The sequence below is a fragment of the Rhinopithecus roxellana genome, chromosome 7 (assembly GCF_007565055.1).
Source record: "Rhinopithecus roxellana isolate Shanxi Qingling chromosome 7, ASM756505v1, whole genome shotgun sequence".
Classification (NCBI taxonomy): domain Eukaryota; kingdom Metazoa; phylum Chordata; class Mammalia; order Primates; family Cercopithecidae; genus Rhinopithecus; species Rhinopithecus roxellana.
Window position 1 is genome coordinate 78,709,433 of NC_044555.1, and position 22,931 is coordinate 78,732,363.

General features: G+C 37.1%; 2 protein-coding genes across 3 annotated transcripts in view; one reads left to right on the top strand and one right to left on the bottom strand.

The window, feature by feature from the left end:
* The window catches only part of MOSPD2 (motile sperm domain containing 2), a 49,481-nt gene extending 37,022 nt beyond the window's left edge, over positions 1-12,459 (bottom strand). For both annotated transcript variants that reach the window (XM_010352887.1, XM_010352888.2), the window contains exons 1-2: positions 12,327-12,459; positions 12,106-12,175 (exon numbers count right to left, since the gene is read on the bottom strand). In XM_010352887.1, coding sequence (XP_010351189.1) covers positions 12,106-12,175; positions 12,327-12,335 — 79 coding nt within the window. In that variant the 5' untranslated portion in view covers positions 12,336-12,459. The remainder of the gene's footprint in view (positions 1-12,105; positions 12,176-12,326) is intronic.
* Positions 12,460-12,813: 354 nt separating this feature from the next.
* The window catches only part of FANCB (FA complementation group B), a 29,776-nt gene continuing 19,658 nt past the window's right edge, over positions 12,814-22,931 (top strand). The window contains exons 1-2 of the mRNA XM_030933458.1: positions 12,814-12,879; positions 20,928-21,948. Coding sequence (XP_030789318.1) covers positions 20,998-21,948 — 951 coding nt within the window. The 5' untranslated portion in view covers positions 12,814-12,879; positions 20,928-20,997. The remainder of the gene's footprint in view (positions 12,880-20,927; positions 21,949-22,931) is intronic.

The window sequence follows — 22,931 nt, forward strand, 5'->3', positions numbered from 1 at the left end:
TGGAATTTTCTGAGACCCCCTTTATGACTTAGTATGTGGTGAATGTTTGCAAAGACTCTGAAAGTACAAATATATATTCAAAAAGTATATATTCTCTACTAGTTGGGCAGGAGAGTCTATATACTCATATACATACACATATATATCTATAATCAAATTTACTCATTGTAGTGTTAAAATCTTCTAAATCTTAAATATTTCTTGCCTGCTAGTTCTATTTCTGAAAGAGGGTTGTTAAAATCATTCAACAAGTTTGTAGATTTCTTGAGTTCCCTTATGATTCTGGGTGCTTTTGCTTTGAGTATTTTAAGGTTATATGGTTAGGTAGTTTTTTATGTTGTTAGTTCCTAGGTGTTATACACTTTTATGGTTCCTTTTATCACGAATAGTATCCCTTTTTATATGTATTAATGTCTTTCACCCTAACTAACATTTTACCTAATGAAAGTACTGCCGAAACAAGATTACTTTTGGTTAATATTTGTTTTGTATACCTTTTTCCATCTATTTTCAACCTTTCTACATTAATTTATTTTAGGTTAGTCTCTTTTAGACTGCATGCAATGAAGATCTTTAAAAATCCTTCCTCTGTGTTTTCTAGTAACCATGCTGCTTTTTTTCTCCTTTTCTGTTTCTTGCTGGAGAGGACTTTTTTTCTGTTCCCCTTTTCACTCCTCCACTGGTGTGGAAGTCAAACACTTTATTTCTGTCTTTCAAGGGTTACCCTTATTTTAAGTATTCACATTGAAATCAACAAAATCTGAAGTTAATACCTCTATTGTCATTCTGAAAGTTCCTTGTAATACTTTACCTCCATTTCTTCTACTCTTATTATTATTTCTGTTATTTTTTCTTACTATCCACAGTTAGATTTTTTATTTACTAATTTGCCTACCCATTTCTTTGCTTTTCATTACTTCTTGCATCCCTCTGCTTCCTTTGGTGTACTATTTACTTACTAGTGAAGTAAACGAGTAGTTGTTCCCCACCCCCCCGCCCCCCAGTAATGGTCAATCTTACAATGCCTAAAAAGTTTTACCTTCACTTTTGAAAAAATGTTCTAAGTGAGCAGTTATTTCCCTCAGCGCTTTCAGAAAATTATTTCACTGTTTCTTGGCAATACTGTTACTGATGAGAAATCAAGTATCAGTCTGATTTTTGTTTCTTTGTGGATAATGTGTCATTTCTCTTTGGGTTGTTAGATTTTCTCTGTCCTTGGTGTTTTTTGGTTTCACTAAAATAAGCCTTGAGATTAATTTCTTTTCCTCTATGATGCTCAGATTTTCTTATGGTTCTTTAATCTGAGGATTTGATATCTTTTATAAATTCTGGGTTACTGTCAATTATTATTTCTTCTAATAGCACTCTTTTTTTCCTTCTGGAAGTTTGATTAAATGTATATAGGGTTTCTCATGCCTTTTATTTTTCCTTACACATTTTTATCTGTTTTTTTCCTCCAATGATCTGGGTATAGAGTAAGTACTTGTGGAAAAACTTTAAAATTGTGTATGAATGTCCTATGTCAGTTGTGAATATATAGCAGTATAATGGGTAAAGAAAAGCTTCTGCAAATCGTGGCCCAACTAGTAAGTACTCTAATATCAAAGAAAATTCTACACATATATGTCAAATCTTTATAGTCACTACAAATTCAGCTTAAACTAGTTTTGATTGAAATGTAGCAAACTTTTGTCCTCCTATTCCTTGCAAAATGGCTGCAGGAAGAAAAAATCCTTTAGGAATTTCTGTGAGCACTACTCAATCTCCTAGAGATCTTATCAAACCAAAATTCTTGTTAGAGGGTAAATTTTCAGTAATGAAAAACATTCATATGATAGAGTACTACTATCAAGAGCACACAGTAGATTTGGTAAACAGACCACTCCTCTCATGCAAGCTTTCCAAATGACAATGACTAAAAGCAAACTGATACCTTAGAAATGACAGTATTCTAGTTACAGACTCTATTTTTTTTTTTTTTTTTGAGATGGAGTCTCACTCTGTTGCCCAGGCTGGAGTGCAGTGGCCCGATCTCGGCTCACTGCAACCTCCACCTCCCGGGTTCAAGCAATTCTCTGCCTCGGCCTCCCGGGTAGCTGGGATTACAGGCACCTGCCACCACGCCCGGCTATTTTTTGTATTTTTAGTAAATATAGGGTTTCACCATCTTGGCCAGGCTGGTCTTGAACTCCTGACCTGGTGATCCACCCGCCTTGGCCTCCCAAAGTGCTGGGATTCCAGGAGTGAACCACTGTGCCCGGCCCCTAGTAACAGACTCTTTAGAGCTGCACATTTCCCTAACCATTCAGAATGAGGATATATGAAGAACAGGTATAAACAACTTAAAGAGATGAGTGAAAAAAGAAGAAAAAAAAGAGTATTCGCTAGGCACTGCAAAAAGTCATTACTGAAAAGAACATTAAAAAATAAATAGGTTTACCAATTCTCTATCCCAACACAAATTTATCACTCAAGTCTCCAATGTGAAGTTACAATCTGATATTCTCTAAAGCAGTCTTGATATTTTTAGATATGTAATAAGGACAAAAATTGATAACTCTTTTAAAAAATGTTTTTAATTGACAAAAATTATATTTATGGTATACAACATGATATTTATATATTGTGGAATAGCTAAATCAAGCTAACTGACATGTATTACTTCACATACTTAGCTTTGTACTGAGAACACTTAAAATCTACACTCTTAGCAATTTTCAAGTATACAATACATTGTATTAACTATAGTCTCCATGTTGTACAATGTATCTCTGGAACTTATTCCTCCTGTCTGACTGAAATTTTGTTTCCTTTGACTTGTATCTCTTGAATCTCCTGCCTCAACCCTCACCCCTCCAGCCCCTGGTAACAGCCATTCTATTCACTACTGGCGTGAGTTCAACGTTAAAAATCTAAAAGATTCGCATTTATGTGAGATCATGTGGTATTTGTCTCTCTGGGACTGGCTTATTTCACTTATTTCACTTAACATGTCCTCCAAGTTCACACAAACTGTTACAAATGATAGGTTTGCCTTCTTTTTAGAAGACTGAATAGTATTCCACTGTATGTATGTGTGTGTGTGTGTGTGTGTGTGTGTGTGTGTGTGTATATATATATACCACATTTTCTTTTTCTTCCTTTTTTTTTTTTTTATCATACTTTAAGTTCTAGGGTACATGTGCACAAAGTGCAGGTTTGTTACATATGTATCCATGTGCTATGTTGGTGTGCTGCACCCATTAACTAGTCATTTACATTAGATATATCTCCTAATGCTATCCCTCCCCGCTCCCCCCACCCCATGCCAGGCCCCGGTGTGTGATGTTCCCCACCCTGTGTCCAAGTGTTCTCATTGTTCAATTCCCACCTATGAGTGAGAACATGCGGTGTTTGGTTTTCTGTCCTTGCGACAGTTCGCTCAGAATGATGGTTTCCAGCTTCATCCATGTCCCTAAAAAGGACATGAACTCATCCTTTTTTATGGCTGCATATATACCACATTGACTTTATCCATTCATCTCATAACCTCTTAAAATCTTTTCTTCTTATTCTGATGATGACAACTTTAAAAAGGTTGATCTTGAGAATGTTAATGATGGAGCAGAATTTAAGCAAATCTAAGTGTGTCTGTTTATTTATCTTTTAAAGGCTTCCTCACTTGGAAATAATAATAACTTATTAGTTATGAGCACTAATCTGTGATCACCTGCCAGATGCTAGCCTAAAAGAGCCAGGTATTGCAGATGCAAAGATGAGTGGAGCCTGAGCTGGTCCCTTGAGTGGTTCATAATCTAGACACACAGGCAAACTCTCCAGTAGTATAGTTATATTTTAAATGTCATTTTCCTTTCAAGAAAGAGTAATCAATAAGGACAATCCCTGTTATATGTTCCCTTTACCCTACAGGAGTTTTTTCCACTTACTGCTTATCTTCCTGTCCTTGAAATTCTCCTTTTTGTTATCCACAATAATAAAGTTTCCTGGTTCTCCTACTTCTCTAACCACATTGTCTCCTTTAGCCTAATAAAATGAAGGCATTCCTCAAAGCTAATTGCTTACTTAAAAAAAAACCACACACACAAGGACAAAATAAAGGTATTTTCAAGATCAAGAAAGTTTACTACCAACAGATCCCACCAGGAGAAACCTAAAGGTTATACTTTAGTTGAAACAATAATGACCCAGGATACAAGATCTGAAACTCAGGAAGAAAATAGTAGTAAATACATGGTAAGTAAACAAACACTGATATATAAAACAACAATAATAAATTGGGGGAGTGGTGAATTTCGGGAATCAGGTTGTGCTAAACAATGAACATATCTTACAGGGAATAGAAAAGAGGGAACACTCACTCTGAAGCTTAGATAATCTTGGTGTTAATATTGCACAAGAAAAACACTAGAAAGGAAAATTATAGGCCAATTAAAGAATACAAATGTAAAATTCTTAAACTATTAGTAAACTGAATTTAGCAATTTATTTTAAAAACCTTATCAATGTAATCTACCATATTAACAGAGTAAAGGAGAAATACCAAATGAAAATGTCATCAAATACAATAAATGTGTGCAACAGATGAAGAAACTGCATTTAGTAAAACGTAATAATCAATCATGATCGGAACTAAACAAAACAAACAAAAAACCCAAACTAGCAAACCAAAAGTGGAAGAAAATGTCTTCACTTTGATAAAGGGTATATACAAAGATCATACTTAATGGTGACATGTTCAGAGCTATCTTTCTATCATCAGGAATAAGATAAGTAGGCTATTATCACTGGTTCTATTCAACAGTGTTCTAAAAGTTCCAGCCAAGGTAGTAAAGGAAAAGCATTGAAAGATTTAAGAATTGGAAAGTTAGAAAGAAAACGATCAATATTTCAAGGTGGTTATTATGTACATAAAAAATCCCAGGTAAATTATCAGAATTTATAAGAGTAAATTCAATATTAATGCAAAAAAGTCATCTGTATTTCCCATAAACCAGCAACCATCATTTAGAAAATATATATTAAGACATACCATTTAAATAACAACAACAAAAATAAAACACACACAGTATTTGGGAAGAAATACAACAAAAGATTGTGTTAACCACTATAAGGAAAATTATAAATCTTTCAATAAGGAAGACTTTAGCAGATACAAATATATACCAGGTTCTTGGATAAAAAGACTGAACCATGATAATGTCAACTTCCATGAAATTATATTCTGATTTAACATAATACCACTGAAATCCCAGCAAAAGTGGTTTTTGTTTTGTTTTGCAGAAACATGATAAGCTGATTCTAAAGTTTACATGGAAGAAATAAGGACCAAGAAGAGTCGGAAGGAGTAATTTTCACAGAAGCAGAAACCAAAGGTCCCATCATAAAGGTATGAAAAAAAAAAAAAAAACAAACCGCTCAATCTCACTGGTATTCAAAGACATTAAAACCACAATGAGATCTCCCAACATACCCATCAGATGGGTAATTACTAGTTTTTTTTAACTTGCAGTGCCTATTTTTAGGGTGTAGAAAAGTAAGGATGCCCAAATACTGCTGGTTAAAATGAAAACTGGTACAATCACTTTGGGAAACAGTTCAGCATTACCTACTAAAGTTGAACAAGAAACAATGTGCTTATTCTACCACCTACCCATTTTACTGTTGGGAACAAACCCTAGAGCAGCAGTTCTCAAACGTTTTGGTTTCAGGACACCTTTTACACTCTTACAAATAATTGCAGACCCTCCAAAAGCTTCTTTGTTGATATGGGTTATATTTATTGGTAGTTACTGTATTAGGTATGAAAATTGAGAAAAAGAATTAGACATGAGAACATAAAGTACACAGTCTATCAGCCATCAGAACAATGGCATCATCACATGCCACCCAGCCTCTGGAAAATGCCACCATATGCTTGTGAGAGGATGAAGGTGAAAAAGGAAAATGGTAGTTTAGTATTATGAAAATAGTTTTGACCTCTCAAACTCCTTGCAATGGCCTCAAGGAACCCCAGTTCTTGAACCAACTTTAAGAACCACTGCCCAAGAGAAATTCTTGCATGTGTGCACCAGACATATATAAGGATGTTCATAGCTATACTGTACATGATACGAAAACCTAGAAACAACTGCAGACCCGTTAATTGGTATCTTCATTCTATGAACTACTACACAGCCATAAAAAGTAATAAATTAGTCATATCTGACAATATAACTGAATTTTGAGCAACAGAAGTAAATCATGAAAAAATATATTCGGCTTTAATAAAAAGTTCAAAAAGAGGCACAACCTAATGAAGTATTGGTGAGGAATATGTCATAGGCTGTAAAATCAATGAGAAGTAAGAGAATGAGTAACATCAAATGCAGAAAAAGTAAATGTTCCCTGAATAGCAGGCACAGGGATACACAGGAGGCTTCTAAAGTACTGGGAGGCTCTAGTTCTTTGGCTGAGTAGTGGTCACATGGGTATTTATTTTATTCACGTTTTATACGTTTTGTACGTAAACAGAATTCCAAAACTCAAAATTAAAAAATAGTAAACCAAAACAAAACAAAAATGAAAAGACTAGAAAGTCACTTTTAAATGGCAAAAACCGCAATTACTTTTGCACCAACCTATTAACTTAATACCTATAGAAGAAACCACAAAGGAATGGGTAATTTTGAATATATTCAAAAACTGAAAAAAAAGTAAAAGTGACATAAACAAGAAAAGCCCAGACCAATATTAAAACTCATACTAATAAAAAAAGTTTAAACTACAAATGGATGTAAATGCATGAAAATAATTTACCCTTATTAGCAATCAAAAGCAAACTAAAACAACCATCAGTGAAGAAATAACAACAGTAAATGTGAGTAAGGGTGTGGTAAGACTAACACCCTCCTACAAGCGGGCAGGAATGAATATTGGTGCAACTTCCATGTAGGAGGTTTAGCACATATGACCAAAGGCCTGAAAAATATAAACACTCTTAAAACCAATAATTCCATTTCTGAACATGAATCTTAAGGAAATAATCTGAACAACTGCACACACACAAAAATGTATTAAATGAACTGGAAAGAATCTAAATGTCCACAAAGGGACAATCTAAGACAAAAAATAAAAAAACTATCTTTTATTTATAGAACCAAATATTGAATGGCTATATACAATGTTGTTTACTTCATAAATATGGAGAAATAAAATCATGTCAATAAAAATGTATTTTATAACACACAAAACTATATATAGAATAGTTTTTTTTTTTTTTTTTTTGAGATGGAGTCTTGCTCTGTTGCCCAGGCTGGAGTGCAGTGGTGCGATCTCTGCTCACTGCAAGCTCCACCTCCTGGGTTCATGCCATTCTCCTGCCTCAGCCTCCCGAGTAGCTGGGACTACAGGCGCCCGCCACCACGCCTGGCTAATTTTTTTTTTTTTGTATTTTTAGTAGAGACGGGGTTTCACTGTGTTAGCCAGGATGGTGTCGATCTCCCGACCTCGTGATCCACCTGCCTCAGCCTCCCAAAGTGCTGGGATTACAGGCGTGGGCCACCGCGCCTAGCCCAGAATAGTCTTCTAATTTTGTTTTCTTAAATGTATAGAAAAAAGACTGTAGGCCGGGTGCAATGGCTCACGCCTGTAATCCCAACACTTTGGGAGGCTGAGGCAGGCGAATCACCTGAGGTCAGGAGTTTGAGACCAGCCTGACCAACATGGAGAAACCCCGTCTCTACTAAACATACAAAATTAGCTGGCATGGTGGAGCATGCCTGTAATCCCAGCTACTCGGGAGGCTGAGGCAGGACAATCGTTTGAACCTGGGAGGTGGAGGCTGTGGTGAGCCGACATTGTGCCATTGCACTCCAGCCTGGGCAACGAGTGAAATTCCGTCTCAAAAAAAAAAAAAAAAAAGAAAAAAGACCGTAAACAATGTATCCACTGTTATCAGACCTATCTCTGAGTGGTGACTTTATGGGGGTTTCTTCAGATATTTTTGGTATGACCTAAATTAATTTAAATGAATTCATATACTTGTAAAGCCAGACAACAAACCTAATTACAAAACCCATAAACCTCTCAATGGCTCTCCATATTAACTAAAGTACAAACACATCACTTTGGTGCCCAAGGCTCTCTACACTATATTTCCACTGTATTTGGCCATGTGTGCTTACCCTCCTTAAGGTTATCAAAGCAGACTTCCTACTGCTTCTGAACATGCCCCATACCTTTTTTTTTTTGAGACGGAGTCTGGCTCTGTCGCCCAGGCTGGAGTGCAGTGGCCGGATCTCAGCTCACTGCAGGCTCCGCCTCCCGGGTTCACGCCATTCTCCTGCCTCAGCCTCCCGAGTAGCTGGGACTACAGGCGCCGCCACCTCGCCCGGCTAGTTTTTTGTATTTTTTTTTTTTTTTTTTTTTTTTGAGAGGGAGTCTGGCTGTCCCCCAGGCTGGAGTGCAGTGGCCGGATCTCAGCTCACTGCAAGCTCCGCCTCCCGGGTTTACGCCATTCTCCTGCCTCAGCCTCCCAAGTAGCTGGGACTACAGGCGCCAGCCACCTCGCCCGGCTAGCTTTTTTTTGTATTTTTTAGTAGAGACGGGGTTTCACCGTGTTAGCTAGGATGGTCTTGAACTCCTGATCTCGTGATCTGCCCGTCTCGGCCTCCCAAAGTGCTGGGATTACAGGCTTGAGTCACCGCGCCCGGCCTGTATTTTTTTTTAGTAGAGACGGGGTTTCACCGTGTTAGCCAGGATGGTCTCGATCTCCTGACCTCGTGATCCGCCCGTCTCGGCCTCCCAAAGTGCTGGGATTACAGGCTTGAGCCACCGCGCCTGGCCGCCCCATACCTTTTGACCTCAGTGCCTCAGTTCAGACTATTCAATCTGCCTGGATCACCTTCTCTACCCGGCTGAGTTCTACCATCTTCCGAAGTTCATGAGAAACACCACCTTTTTAATGAATGTTTTTCAACTCTGTGCTAAACTAGTCACCCCATCCAGATGTTATTTCTCTCTTTGATTTCTACAGAAAATATTTCAGCACCATTACTCTTAATATAATTTGCCTTAATTTTAATAGCTATCTTTGTTTTAATGCCTCTACCAGGTTGTAGTAGTTTGAGAAGCGGCTCTATCCTTCCTCTGCTCTTTCTCTAATACTGATACACTGCTTCCCAGAATTAGGCATATAATGAGTACTTAAGGAACTTAATAAATTATTGTCACAAGAGATTAGTCTCTTTTCTTGGGCATGAGAAAGAGGAAGAAAGAATGGGAAACGTTTCTCATTTGAGACTCAGCATGGAATTTCTCAGAAACAATAAGGAAACAAGTACCATAATTACGGGCTAATATTTTATTCTTTTTGCCAGCTAAAAATCTATACATAATGATAACTTCGTTTCTATGGACACAGAACTGCTTGGCATTCCTAAGAACCTACCTCCAAAAGCATTTCTGGAATACAGTTTGTGCTTGAAGTGACACACCTGCAGAAAATAAATATTTTCCTTTCATCAACTTTGCTTAAGTCTGCCTTAAGCCTCTTCTGAAACCAAATACTGTTAATGACAATAGAAAGGGTGAAAGAAAAAGAAGGAAAGTGGATGTTCTAAACACCTGAGTTAATTTCTAAAAGCAAATTCTAAGGGGAAAACACAGGCAAACTAAAAGAAAAAACCAAAAAAACACCCCTTTTATCATCACTTTCCAATTCGACCTTTATCTGTTGCCATATTCCAGGAAACAACTGAAACCTTAAGGTAAGAAGGTCTTCAAAGGCTTCTATTTCCTTTTTCCATGCAAATCTTTAAAATCGGACTAATCTTTTTATGTACATATTTAAGTATTGCTATATTCATTCAGTATATATTGAGAACTGTCCTGGGCATACAGAAGTGAGTAAGACACACAAGGCCTCTGCTCTAAATGTCTATAGGCTGCTAGAGAACCCATGTACATTCTACTGGAGAAAATGAAAAACATACAAACCAATGAACAAGATAATTACAGATTACGATAAGGGCTGTAAAGCAGAGAAAATAAACAAGACACAGAGACATTCAATAATCAGTGAAGGCCTCTCAGATACATTTAAACACTGAAGAGAAAAAAGGACCAAGCCATGCACAATACCTGGGTAAAATCTTCCCAAGCAAAGACAAGTGGAAAGGTCCGAGAGGGAAACAGCCCCATTCTGTTTAAGGAACACAAACAAGGCAGTGTGGCTAGCTGTGGTTTTTCAAACTAGGGGTCACATTTTAAATTGCGATGTTAAGTTTGTGGGTAATTCCATTTTTTAAAAGGAAGTCAAATAGAAAAAATACATCAGAGAGTCACATGTTTTCAGAAGTATTCTTTAATGAACTTTTGTTTCAGTTATGTGAGTTTGCACATGTTTGTACTGGGTTGCAACATATAACATGTATCTTACTTTGAACCGTGGTCAAATCTGCACTAAGCAAGCAGAGTAGTAACAGATGACGATAGGGGGTGGAGGGCTGGCAGGAGCCAGATCACACATGGCCTTGAATTATAGGCCACCATAAAGAATTGAGATTTTATTCTAAACGCAGTTGGAAAGGCACTGAAGGGTTTCAAGCTGGAGAGTGACATGATCTAATCCGACATCAGGGTATTGCCAAAAGATTACTGTAGTGAAAATCAGAAGACATGAACACTAGTCCTGGCCTAGCCAATAACATCAGGGATTTTGAGCAAATCTCTTAATCTCTCTAGACCTCACTTTCTTCATTTTAAAAACGAGAAGGTTGCCCCAAGATGACCTTTAAGATTTTGTTTATTGCCTAATTTCTGCCTGTATTCTGCTTCCTCCCTTCGGCATAAATAAATGACTATTGGGGTGTTACTAGCTCATTAGGTCTAATTCTGAGTTACTTCTTAAAATATTATAAACCATGTATTAACTGCTATAATAGTTACATTTCTGTAGAAAGCAATTGAAGAATGATCTCTTTTGGAACCAGCTATATTATTAGAAGTGGGAACTCTGGGTGAAAAGTGAATCAAGTGCTTTTGCAACTCTCCGGAACAAAGTTTGGGGTGTGAAGAAAATTGGCAAGGAGGTATGAAAAGATTTACTGACAAGCATTTGAAACCGATTTCCAAATTTGTTCTGTCATCAACTGATGCATAATCTAGGATGGTTTAAAGTTGCAGGAAACCTCTGCTAAATACTAGGCAAGATGTAGAAGCTTCACTCCTTTCACAGTAACCAAAATGACAACTGAGGCAAAATATTCACGGAGATTCTACTATATGTTAAGACATGCTAGACGGTTTGATATATGTTTTTCTAAAAAAATTAATCCTACTATATTATTTGCACTTCATAAATATGAAAACAGGGGCTCTGAATAGACAAGCTATTTAGTGGCAGGGTCAGGATTATAATCAATCTTAAGGTAGGTAACATATAAATCCTTATTTAATTCCATATTTACAATAAGTTATTCCATATGTTTTACAAAATTACTGTACAGGTATTAAATATTCAGTTAAGTACCTGACAACTCAAGTATCTGTGACATCTGGACACAGAATGTTCGACCAATAAATCAATTCTGGACTCATAGGTACTTTGCAAGATACAGTTTGGGATAAGAACTTGTTCCAGCACTGGACGGCCTATTCTGTGGGTAGCATGCTGGGTTGTATGAAAGCGAGATCAAGCAAAATATCCAAGGAATTTGTATACCCAATTAAGTACACATCAATAGTATTATGGCAGTTTCCAGGTACATTTTCTCTAGTGTTGCTGGTGAAAGGCCAGCAGTGGAACCGTGGACTGGACAATGTCACCCGTCTTGTGGGCCTAACAAGTATCCTGCAAGTTCCATAAACACGAGGACATGCTAAAAACTTAACCGATTTCCAACTTACATTAACCCTTTAAAGGGAGCATGGGACACACCACTTGACCATTTGAAGCAGTGCACACGGCTTGTCATGGAGAGGAAAACCTTTGAGACGTGCCCTGCATCATTCTTGTGAGGGTCGAAAGGGTCCCTAACACCTCCCACAAATACACTCACAAACACTCCAGCAAAGTTGGGGATGCTCACTGCACACCTTCCTTAACACCCGGAACAGAGTACCCACCTGTCACATACTCAGCTTCGAACCTCCGCCGGGTCTCAGAGATGAGCTTGGCTTTATTCTGGGCGTGATTCTGGATGGGAGACATGACCGGACCTTAGATACTACTTCCATCAACCCGTTTACCCTCAACCCAGCCCACCTGCACACGAGCGCTCGGTCCCCGGGCCTTAGAGGCGGCTTCCGGGTCCGGGGGGCCAGCGGCGGTGCAATAGGCTCCTCACCTCGGCCATGATCACGGTCGTGGAAGTGATTGCAGTTGTCGCCGTCGCCCGTTCTATCTTCGCCAACCGAGTATCTCATCACCCGCGAGTCCCGCCCAGAGGTAGACAGAGAAGGGTGGGAGGGGGAGGCGGTCGCGTGACACCGGAAGGCGGACAGAAGTGCCGCCGCACCGCCCAATCCAATGCGGACGCCTGGGTCTGGAGGCGGGACCAGGCCCTCAGCCTAGGTCCCATTCGATTCTCGTCCGGCCTCGCCCCACGACATCCCCCGCACTGCGGTCCCGCCCCCGCCAGCCGGGAGATCGCCGGCGCTTCCCCTGCGGAGCTCCGCCCTAGAGAGCTTGCCGGCTATTTGCTTTCACAACACTCCCCAGGGCCCCGCCTCCTTAGCCTCCCTTGGCAACCGTCTCCTGGCTGGCTTCTAGGCTCCGCCTCCTCTGCGTTCGACGCAGCCTCCGCCCGGCCTCCCAGGATGCAGCGCGCTGGCGGGAGGTTTGGAGCCCATGGATACTGTAGCCGCGTAGGGCATTCGGTATGTTGCCGCTGCGTTGAGGTAGGATGGGGCTGGCAAGTCTTCCCTTCCCGGGACTTTGCAGAGGGGGCAATAGGGCTGGATTTCCTCTCCCTTGTCCCCGCATTGCGCCGAGACCTGGGTCTGCCATTCCTTGGAATTATAATTGGATTTTATTTTATTTTTTATTTTTTGAGACGGAGTCTCGCTCTGTCGTCCGGGCTGGAGTGCAGTGGCCGGATCTCAGCTCACTGCAAGCTCCGCCTCCCGGGTTTACGCCATTCTCCTGCCTCAGCCTCCCGAGTAGCTGGGACTACAGGCGCCCGCCACCTCGCCCGGCTAGTTTTTTGTATTTTTTTAGTAGAGACGGGGTTTCACCGTGTTCGCCAGGATGGTCTCGATCTCCTGACCTCGTGATCCGCCCGTCTCGGCCTCCCAAAGTGCTGGGATTACAGGCTTGAGCCACCGCGCCCGGCCCTATAATTGGATTTTAAGTGCTACATTCGGGGGTTATTTCTCTTGAAGCTTTTTTTCATCCCTTCAGTATCCTTCCAACTTGGAGTGTGAGATGCTTAATGAGCAAAATTAAATCCTTATTTAATTACATATTTACAATAAGTTATTCCGTATGTTTTACAAAATTACTATACAAGTATTAAATATTCAGTTAAGTACCTGACAACTCAAGTATCTGTGACGTCTGGACACAGAATGTTCAACCAATAAATCAATTCTGGACTCACAGGTACTTTGCGAGATACAGTTTGGGATAAGAACTCGTTCCAGCATTGGAGGGCCTATTCTGTGGGTAGCATGCTTGATGAGATGCTTAATGAGCAAAATATCTGTGAAATCTTTAATCGTTATATAAAGTTAAATGATAAAAGCGTCTTTCGGCTTATTAATTAAGGTAGTTGTTCTCAGCCGGGGGGCGGGGGGATATGGGGGGCGGTTTTACCACCCAGGGGACCTTTGGCAACGTCTGGAGACATTTTTAGTCGCCACTGCTGGGGGCCGGGGGCAAAAGAGATGCTCACTGGCTTCTAGTGGATAGAGACCAGGGACGCTGCCAAACATCCTGCGGTGTACGTGAAAATTCACAACGGTTATCCAGTCCATAATGTCAATAGTGTCAAGGTTGAGAAAGATTTCGAATTAAAGGGACCAGAACAAATTTTGTTCGTCAGTTAAAAACGATTGAAAGAAAATAGTTGCGCATACAGTATTGCCTTTTTTAAAGTTGGAAGATACTGAAAACTACAAACAAGTTGAAAGAATAGTCCCCCATATTTCCATCAACTGTAGTCATCCATGACAGAATGGCATGTTAGCATCTTTTGTCCTAGACTTTTAAATATATTTACACTTTTTGGTAAAAAATGAACACATTGTCTAAACGTTGTTTGACTACATCCTTAAAAGATATTTCAGATATAACTAAAGTCTCCTTCTACCTCTACTCACCTATCCTGGACACTTCCTTGTTCAGAATCAACAGTCATTCAGAATTTGGCATGAAATGTTTACAGTTTTACATTTTTTATTTTGGATCATACTGCCTGGGTTTGAATCCTGGCTCTGTCACTTCTTATCTGTAAGCCTTTGAGAAGATCCTGAAACTCCATGCCTCAGTTTCTCCATCTATAAAATGGGATAGTAACAGTGCCTGTGTCTTAAGGATGTTGTGAGGAAGAAATGAGTTAATCGAAAGTGCTTAGAACAGTACCTGGCACTGTTTCTTCAGGAAAAAAAAATATAGTACATGGCACTATTTCTTGAGAAAGCACTCAGGGAATGTAGCCATTGTAGGTAAATAGAACATATATAATGCTGTTTTATTTGTTTTAATTTATGTAAATATACTGCAGTGTACATTTGTCTGCAACTTAATTTTTAATTCATTTTATTTTTGAAATCTAACCATGATTGTATATATATATATGCATATACATATACATATAGATAGATAGATCTAATTCGTTTCTTTTAACTCTCCTATGATAGTCCATCTGTACTCATTCCCCTATTGGTGTTCACTGAGGTTTGTACTTTTTTTATATTGCAAATATCAGCACAGTGAGCATTCTAGAGCAATGTATTCATTCATATGTGGGATTATGTCTCTGGGTTTTTATCTACAAATGAAACTACTGGATATATGCATTTCAGTTGACTGCCAAATTACCTTCAGGGTCATCGCTCCCTTTTATTTAAGTACTCATAATTTTCTTCTAATTGTTAGCTCTTTTTCCAGTCTGATCTCACTCACATCTTTAACACTGTCACCAGGATCTTTATAACCCAAAAGTACAGTCCTGTGATTTCTGTTTTTGAAGTCTTTCAGTGGTTTCTCATTACTTATATGAGAAATTTAGAAGTCTTTAATATGACATAAAAATCTTCTTTAATGTAGTCTTCCCAAATTCTCTAATTTAGTTGATCGCCATTCTCCCACATTTACTCACATTTCAGGTATATTAGATAATGTTGAAAAAGGTGAGATGAATTCTGTATAGGGCCCAATAAATAACTTATGTAGGGAGAAAAAAGCTTTTAACAGTGGCCCTATTTTGTAGGAATGTTAATTTACTTTGGTTAACAATGTCATATGTCTTGGAAAAACAGTATCTATCATTATTATCTTCATAAAATTATGTTCATTGTTTTTAGGTGCCATTTTAGTTGGGTGTCTTAATTCTACTTTTTTCCCAAGGATACTTTCTCTTGGTCACAATTGATACGGTTTCTTAGACTTTTTGGATGTCATCTGCTCTTCGAGGATAATCTGGAACCACACTGATAGTTTATTTGAAGAATTATCACATTTATAGGGCCAAAATGATTTATGAGCATTTAAAGAGAATGAACAACATGTTTATTAAGTGGGGGTGGGGCACAGTAAAGAATAGATGAGGATAATAATTTTATTGCCAGCCTACTATTGTTGTGTTAGCATATGCTTGTATATATTATCATTTTTCTAGTATACACACACATCTGTTTTAATTTAATTTAATTTTATTTATTTTATTTTATTTTTTTCATTTTTTTTTCATTTTTTTATGATACTTTAAGTTCTAGGGTACATGTGCATAACGTACAGTTTTGTTACATATGTAATTTTATATATAAAATAGATACAGTCAACTTTGATGTATGGTAATATAGAACAGGAAAAGCTCAAATTGATTATGTAGTATTTTATAAATAATCTGCTTTCTGGTCTCCACGCCCTGCCCTGCCACCCTGCCCCACACCGCCATCCCTAGTTACTTCTTCTGTATCTTCTGCAGCCACTGTTACAATGTTAAGTAAAAAGTCAAATAACTGATAGGCTAGAATAGTAAACCTGGCGCCCTGATAATCAGGGTTTAAAATAGTGAGGGGTTGCTTATAATTGGACTAAGAACCTCTAAACTGAACATTGGTTTGATTTGTTTCCAGATATGTTTCTATTTTTTAAAAAATGCCAGTTATTTCATGGCCTGCAGGTTTTATGAACATATGCCAAGAACTTTAAAAATAGACGTTGCAGCAGCAATACTTAATATCTACTCTCTTAGCAGTTACACCTCAATAAAGCTGGGAAAAAAGTTAAAATTCATTTTAGCAATGAATTAAATTTTAATGATTGAGTATTAATTAGATATAATAAACAGCAAACATTAAAAACAAACGAGATTAGAAACATGTTGCATTAGTATAAAATATAGTGGGTATGCACATATATGTAAATTCAATAAGTCTTGCAAAAACTTTTCACTCAATAGTCATTTATGTTTTTAGATCAGTTTAAGTTCATGAGAATAAGTTTGCTTTTTGCCTGGAGATCATATTGAAAGCAGGTTGAATTAGGATTATACAACAGAGTTTTGAATGCCATGCTAAGCTTCATAGCAATGGTTTGCAAGCTTTTTTTCTCTACACCATTCATATGTTCAATACACAGTGTTTAGCATCTGTTTTTCCAGGTAGTAATTCAAGAATCACAGGTCTATTGAGAAAGGCAAGGGACATGCAAGCTTTTGGATTAGGGGGTGGACAGTGACAGGATCAAGTGTATGTTTTAGAACAATTAACTGATGTATTAAATAGCATAAATGAGTTGATGTTTTGGAGGGAAGAGAGATTAGATTAAGGAAGACTAAGAAGCTTTTACCTCAGCCTGAGAGATCACAGATTGAACTATAGTAGTGGCAACTGGAACAGAGAGTTGAAAGTTAGATGTTTCTAACTTAGGGAACTTGATGATAACATTTAAAGAACAAAATGTAAGGGGCCTAACTTTCCTAAATTCTGACCATTTTATAATCAGATTTTCCTTACTCCTATCACACTTAAGTTATTGGTAAGTGAACCAGAGCATTGTACTGATTAAACATTAGTTGTGATATTTAACATTAAAATAATAAAATTCATACAGAGGTGATTTTTGTTTGCTTTTGATGTTAAGAAATCTGAAAAACTTTGACTAGGTAGTAAAAGATGATGAATTCTTAGAGCTTTACCTCAGAATGTGTAATTTTCATGCTTTTCCTTTCTAGAAATCTAGGAAACCTGACATGGGACCCTTGGTAAATACATTATTATTCGTACATTTTGATGGAATATAACTAATACATTTATTTTCTCTAAACTATAGTGTCATAAGTAAAAGCCACACCTTTGATTTACCTACCCTATTTTCTTTACTGATGAAGCTAAAACTACTTTGTGATGGCTATTGTCCCAGATCTTTCTGTTAATTGCCTAACAACAAACCAGTAAGCCAATGACTTCTTTTTTCTTCTTTATTTACCTGTTTTTATTGACACATTGTAATTGTATATATCTAGAGAGTACAGTTTGATGTTTTGATACATACATATATTGTATAATGGTCGAGTCAGGGTATTTAGTGTATCCTTCCCTCATGAATGTATCCTTTCTTCCTGGTAAGAACATTCAAAAACCTCTAGTTATTTTGTAATAAGTAATAAATTACACCTTACTGTTAACTATTTTTACCCTACTGTGCAATGGGACACTAGAACATATTCCTCCTAATTGTAACTTTCTACCCTTTGAGCAACCCCTCCCCATCCTCCCATCCTCTCTCCTTTCCCCAGTCTCTGATAACCAGTATTCTACTCTCTGCCTCTATGATAGCAACTCTTTTTAAAAAAATTTTAGGTTTCAGATATTAGTGAGATCATGTGGTATTTGTCTTTTTGTGACTGGTTTATTTCACTTAACATGATGTCTTCCAAGTCCATACATGTTGTTACATGTGACAGGATTTCATTTAATTTTGTGGTTGTATTAATAGTATTCCATACTATGCACCAAAAATTGGTATATACACCAAGTTTTTTAATCCATTGATTCGTTGTTGAACACTTGGGTAGATTCCATATTTTGACTGTTCTAAATAGTGCTGAATAAACATGGGGGTGCAGACATCTCTTTGACATTGATTTCATTCCTTTGGATATAGACCCAGTAGTGGGATTCTGGATCATATGGTAGTTCTATGTTTAGTTTTCTGAGGAACTTCCATACTGTCTTCATAGTGGCTATACTAATTTACATTCCTACCAGCAGTGTGTAAGTGTTCCTTTTTCTCCACGTGCTTGCCAACCTTTGTTATCCTTTGTCTTTTTAATAATAGCCATTCTAACTGGAATTAGATGGTATCTCATTGTGGTTTTGATTTGTGTCTCCCTGATGATTAGTGATATTGAGCTTTTTTTTTTGTATACCTTTTGACCATTTGTGTGTCTTCTTTTGAGATATGTCTATTAAGTTATTTTGTCCATTTAAAAAATTGGGATATTGCTGTTCTTTATATATTCTGATATAAATCCCCTGTCAGATGTATAGTTTGCAAATGTTTTCTTACATTTTGTGGGTCATCTCTTTACTTTTTTTTTTTTTGGCTGTGCAAAAACTTTTCAGTTTGATGTAATCTCATTTGTCTCCTTTTGCTTTTGTTGACTATGCTTTTGAGATCTTATTTAAAAAATCCTTGCCCAGCCCAGTGTCATAAAGTGTTTCCCCTGTGTTTTGTTCTGGTAGTGTAATAATTTCAGGTTTACATTTAAGTCTTTAATCCATTTTGAGTTGATTTTTTTATATGGTGAGAGGTAGGAGTCTGGTCTCTGCATGTGGATATCCAGTTTCCCATCACCGCCATTTATTGAACAGACTGTCATTTCCCCAATATGTGGTTCTTGGCACCTTTGTCAAAAATTAGTTGGTTGTAGGTGCATGAATTTATTTATGGCCTCTCCATTGTGTTCCATTGGTCCATGTGTCTGTTTTTATGTCAGTACCATGATGTTTCAGTTAATGTAGCTTTGTAGTATATTGTGAAGTCAGATAGTATGATGCTTTTAAGTTCGTTCGTTTTGCTCAGTATTGCTTTGGCTGTTAGGGGTCTTTTGTGGTCCCATATGAATTTCAGGCTTGTTTTTTTCTATTTCTGTGAAGAATGTCATTGATATTTTGCTAGACATTGCACTAAGTCTATAGATTGCTTTGGGTAGTATGGCCATTGTAACAGTATTAATTCTACCAATCCATGAGCATGGGATCTTTCCATTAGTTTGTGTCATCTTAATTTTTTTTATCAGTGTGTTATAGTTTTCATTGTAGAGATCGTTTTGACCTTTTTGGTTAACTTTATTTCTATTTATCTTTTTTTTGTAGCTTTTGTAAATGGAATTGTTTTCTTGATTTCTTTTTCAGATAGTTCGCTTATTAACATATAGAAATGCTGCTGATTTTTGTATCCTGTGACTTTACTGAATTTATTAGTTCTAACAGTTTTTTGGTGGAGTCTTTAGGGTTTTCTTTGTATAAGATTATGGCATCTGCAAACAAGGACAGTTTTACATTCTCCTTTCCAATTTGGATGTCTTTTCTTTCTTTCTCTTGCCTAATTGTTTTGGCTAGGATTTCTTGTATGCAGTATATAGAAGACTGAATAAAGAGAGATCAACAACTTTTTTTATACGTGTGTTCAATATTGAGGATATTCTTTTGTCCTTTATTTTACTGATTATTTCAAGTTGCCTTTCTTATAATGAGTTTGTTCGGAATAAGGGAATGCATGCCAGGGCAGAGTGGTAGTTAAAAGTGTAGACTCTGGAGTCAGAAGGCCCCTTTTCCAAACTAGCACCATTGCTGATTACTATTAACTGTGGATTAGTGTTGTAACCTTGGAAAATGTTCTTATCTTCTTTAAAATAAGGCTTTCTTGCTTAAAAGGTGGAATAATAAGAGTACTTATTTTAAGAGAATAGTTATTAGAATTAAATAATGCATGTATTGTACCTGCCATATAATAAGCTTGAATGATTGATAACTATTGTTTAATTCTTGTGTTCATTATAATAAATTGTGTTAATCCTCCATTTTTTTCCTAATTTGAATAAGAATAGTGACTTTGTTGGGTCATACAAATGCATACAAATGCATTGCCTTTGTAAACTAAGATTTATTTGTATTAATCCTATGGAGATTTTTTTAAAGCCTTGTTACAGCATCTCCTATTTTTATTCCTGGGATTTCTTCTTTGTCTTAGAGCATGTATAGGCTCCTGTCTCTAGAAAGCAGAAGTCCAATTGCCTGGGCTGTGGGAGAAGTATAATCGAAAATCACCGTATTTGGGGAGAGTGAGTTACAAGACAAGTAAACCACTAATTGAATTGTCATTCTAAAGGGGCTAAGGCAGAGAGTGGGAAACCACATTAGAGTTGTTAGGTTTGAAACAGAGAAGTATAACCCTTAAGCAATTTTCTGAGCCAGAACAAATATCTGAAGTCACTTTTAATAGAGCATCTAAAGCTTTAAATATATGCTGCTAATACATTCAGTTATCTTTTTTGATATGGTTATTTGTATTCTTAGCAAACTTTTTTAAAGGGTGTAGAGAAATAGTATTTAGGATTTTTTTGATACGTATGATATTGTCAAAATAGTATAAAAAGCTTAAAATGTTTACTTAATAAAATGTATAGTTACCTATGTTGTAGTTCTCTAACAGAAACGTGTTTTCTTTTCAACTTTTCCTACTTCATGGCAGTTTTTCCTCATTTCTTTTTTAGGTTTGGAAACATCAACTGGAATCAATTTGCATTTGAAAATTAGATCAGCACAAAGACTTGATATTGTGGAATGACTAGCAAACAAGCAATGTCATCTAACAAACAAGAAAGGCTCTTGTGTTATAATGGGCAAGTCCTTGTTTTCCAGTTGTCTAAAGGAAATTTTGCAGATAAAGAGCCTGCAAAAACACCCATATTACATGTCAGAAGAATGGTATTTGACAGAGGAACAAAAGTATTTGTTCAGAAGTCCACTGGATTTTTTACCATAAAGGAAGAAAACTCTCATTTAAAAATCATGTGTTGCAACTGTGTGTCAGATTTCAGAACTGGAATTAACCTCCCTTACATTGTGATACAAAACAATAAAAAGAATAATGTTTTTGAATATTTTTTACTGATCCTTCACAGTACCAATAAATTTGAAATGCGTTTGAGTTTTAAACTAGGCTATGAGATGAAGGATGGCCTAAGGGTCCTTAATGGCCCTTTAATTTTATGGAAGCATGTCAAAACATTCTTCTTTATCTCTTCTCAAACTGGCAAAGTTGCTAGTGTGTCAGGTAACTTTTCCTCTATTCAGTGGGCAGGGGAGATTGAAAATTTAGGTAAGGTTTTATTGGGACTAAAGGAATGTTGTTTATCTGAGGAAGAATGTACTCAAGAGCCTTCAAAATCAGATTATGCAGTTTGGAATACCAAATTTTGTGTATATTCTCTTGAAAGTCAAGAAGTATTAAGTGATACATACATTATTCCTCCTGCTTATAGCAGTGTGGTGACTTGTATACATATTTGTGCAACTGAGATCATCAACAACCAGTTAAGAATATCTCTCATTGCCCTTACTCGAAGGAATCAGCTGATTTCATTTCAGAATGGAACTCCTAAAAGTGTGTGCCAGCTTCCATTTGGAGATCCTTGTGCAGTTCAACTTATGGATTCAGGTGGAGGAAACCTCTTTTTCATTGTATCCTTTATGTCCAATAATGCGTGTGCTGTATGGAAAGAGAACTTTCAGGTACAACACTTATTGTGATAATAATTCAGTTGGTGGTCTCAGACCTTTTAAACATGTCTGTACTTCATAGAGTTCATTCTGGAGTCTTATTATTTAAGTCAATTTTCAGTTCTGTACTTGAAGTAATGTATATTACATTGTTCTTTTTTCTTAAGGTTACCTGAATACAACCTGATGGTGATTTTTTGTCTTGCCATTTTGAGTCATAAAGCCTTTGAGTTGTTTGGAAATGTGTAAATATGTATGTAACTATAATTATGTATTTACTTTCCTGTTAGTATAACTTTCTAATTTTTATTAATATAGTAGATGTGCATTTTTACTTACAATAAGATTATTAGTGATTTGACTAGATAGATAAGCCTTCCTGGAAAATTTGAATCAGTTTTTCATGTTTTTATTTTTTATTTTTTATATATTTTTTTGAGACAGGGTCTCGCTTTGTCACCCAGGCTGGAGTGCAGTGGCGTGATCTCGGCTCACTGCAGCCTCCGCCTCCCAGATTCAAGTGGTTCTCCTGCCTCAGCTTCCCAAGTAGCTGGGATTACAGGCATGTGCTACCATGCCTGGCTAATTTTTATATTTTTAATAGAGATAGGGTCTCACCATGTTGGCCAGGCTGGTTTCAAACTCCTGGCTTCAAGTGATCCGCCTGTCTCGGCCTCCCAAAGTGCTGGGATTACAGGCATGAGCCACCATGCCAGGCCAACTTTTTAAACATTGATATTTATCTGTTTAAATTTACTTGTCTCTGATTCATTTCTGAAAGTGAAATATAGAGAAATTCCTAGAAATCTGGAGAGACAAATAATTGTTCTCCAGAGACAAGTGGTAAGCATTACTTTTTTAAAAAACTTGCTCAGAGATTTTATTATGTTATATTTTGAAATGCAGAACTGACCTTTGAGCAAGTATTCTCTTTTAAAGTCAGTTTGGAAATTGCTCTAAAATATTTACTGGTATTGAGTGTTAAATAACAAGTA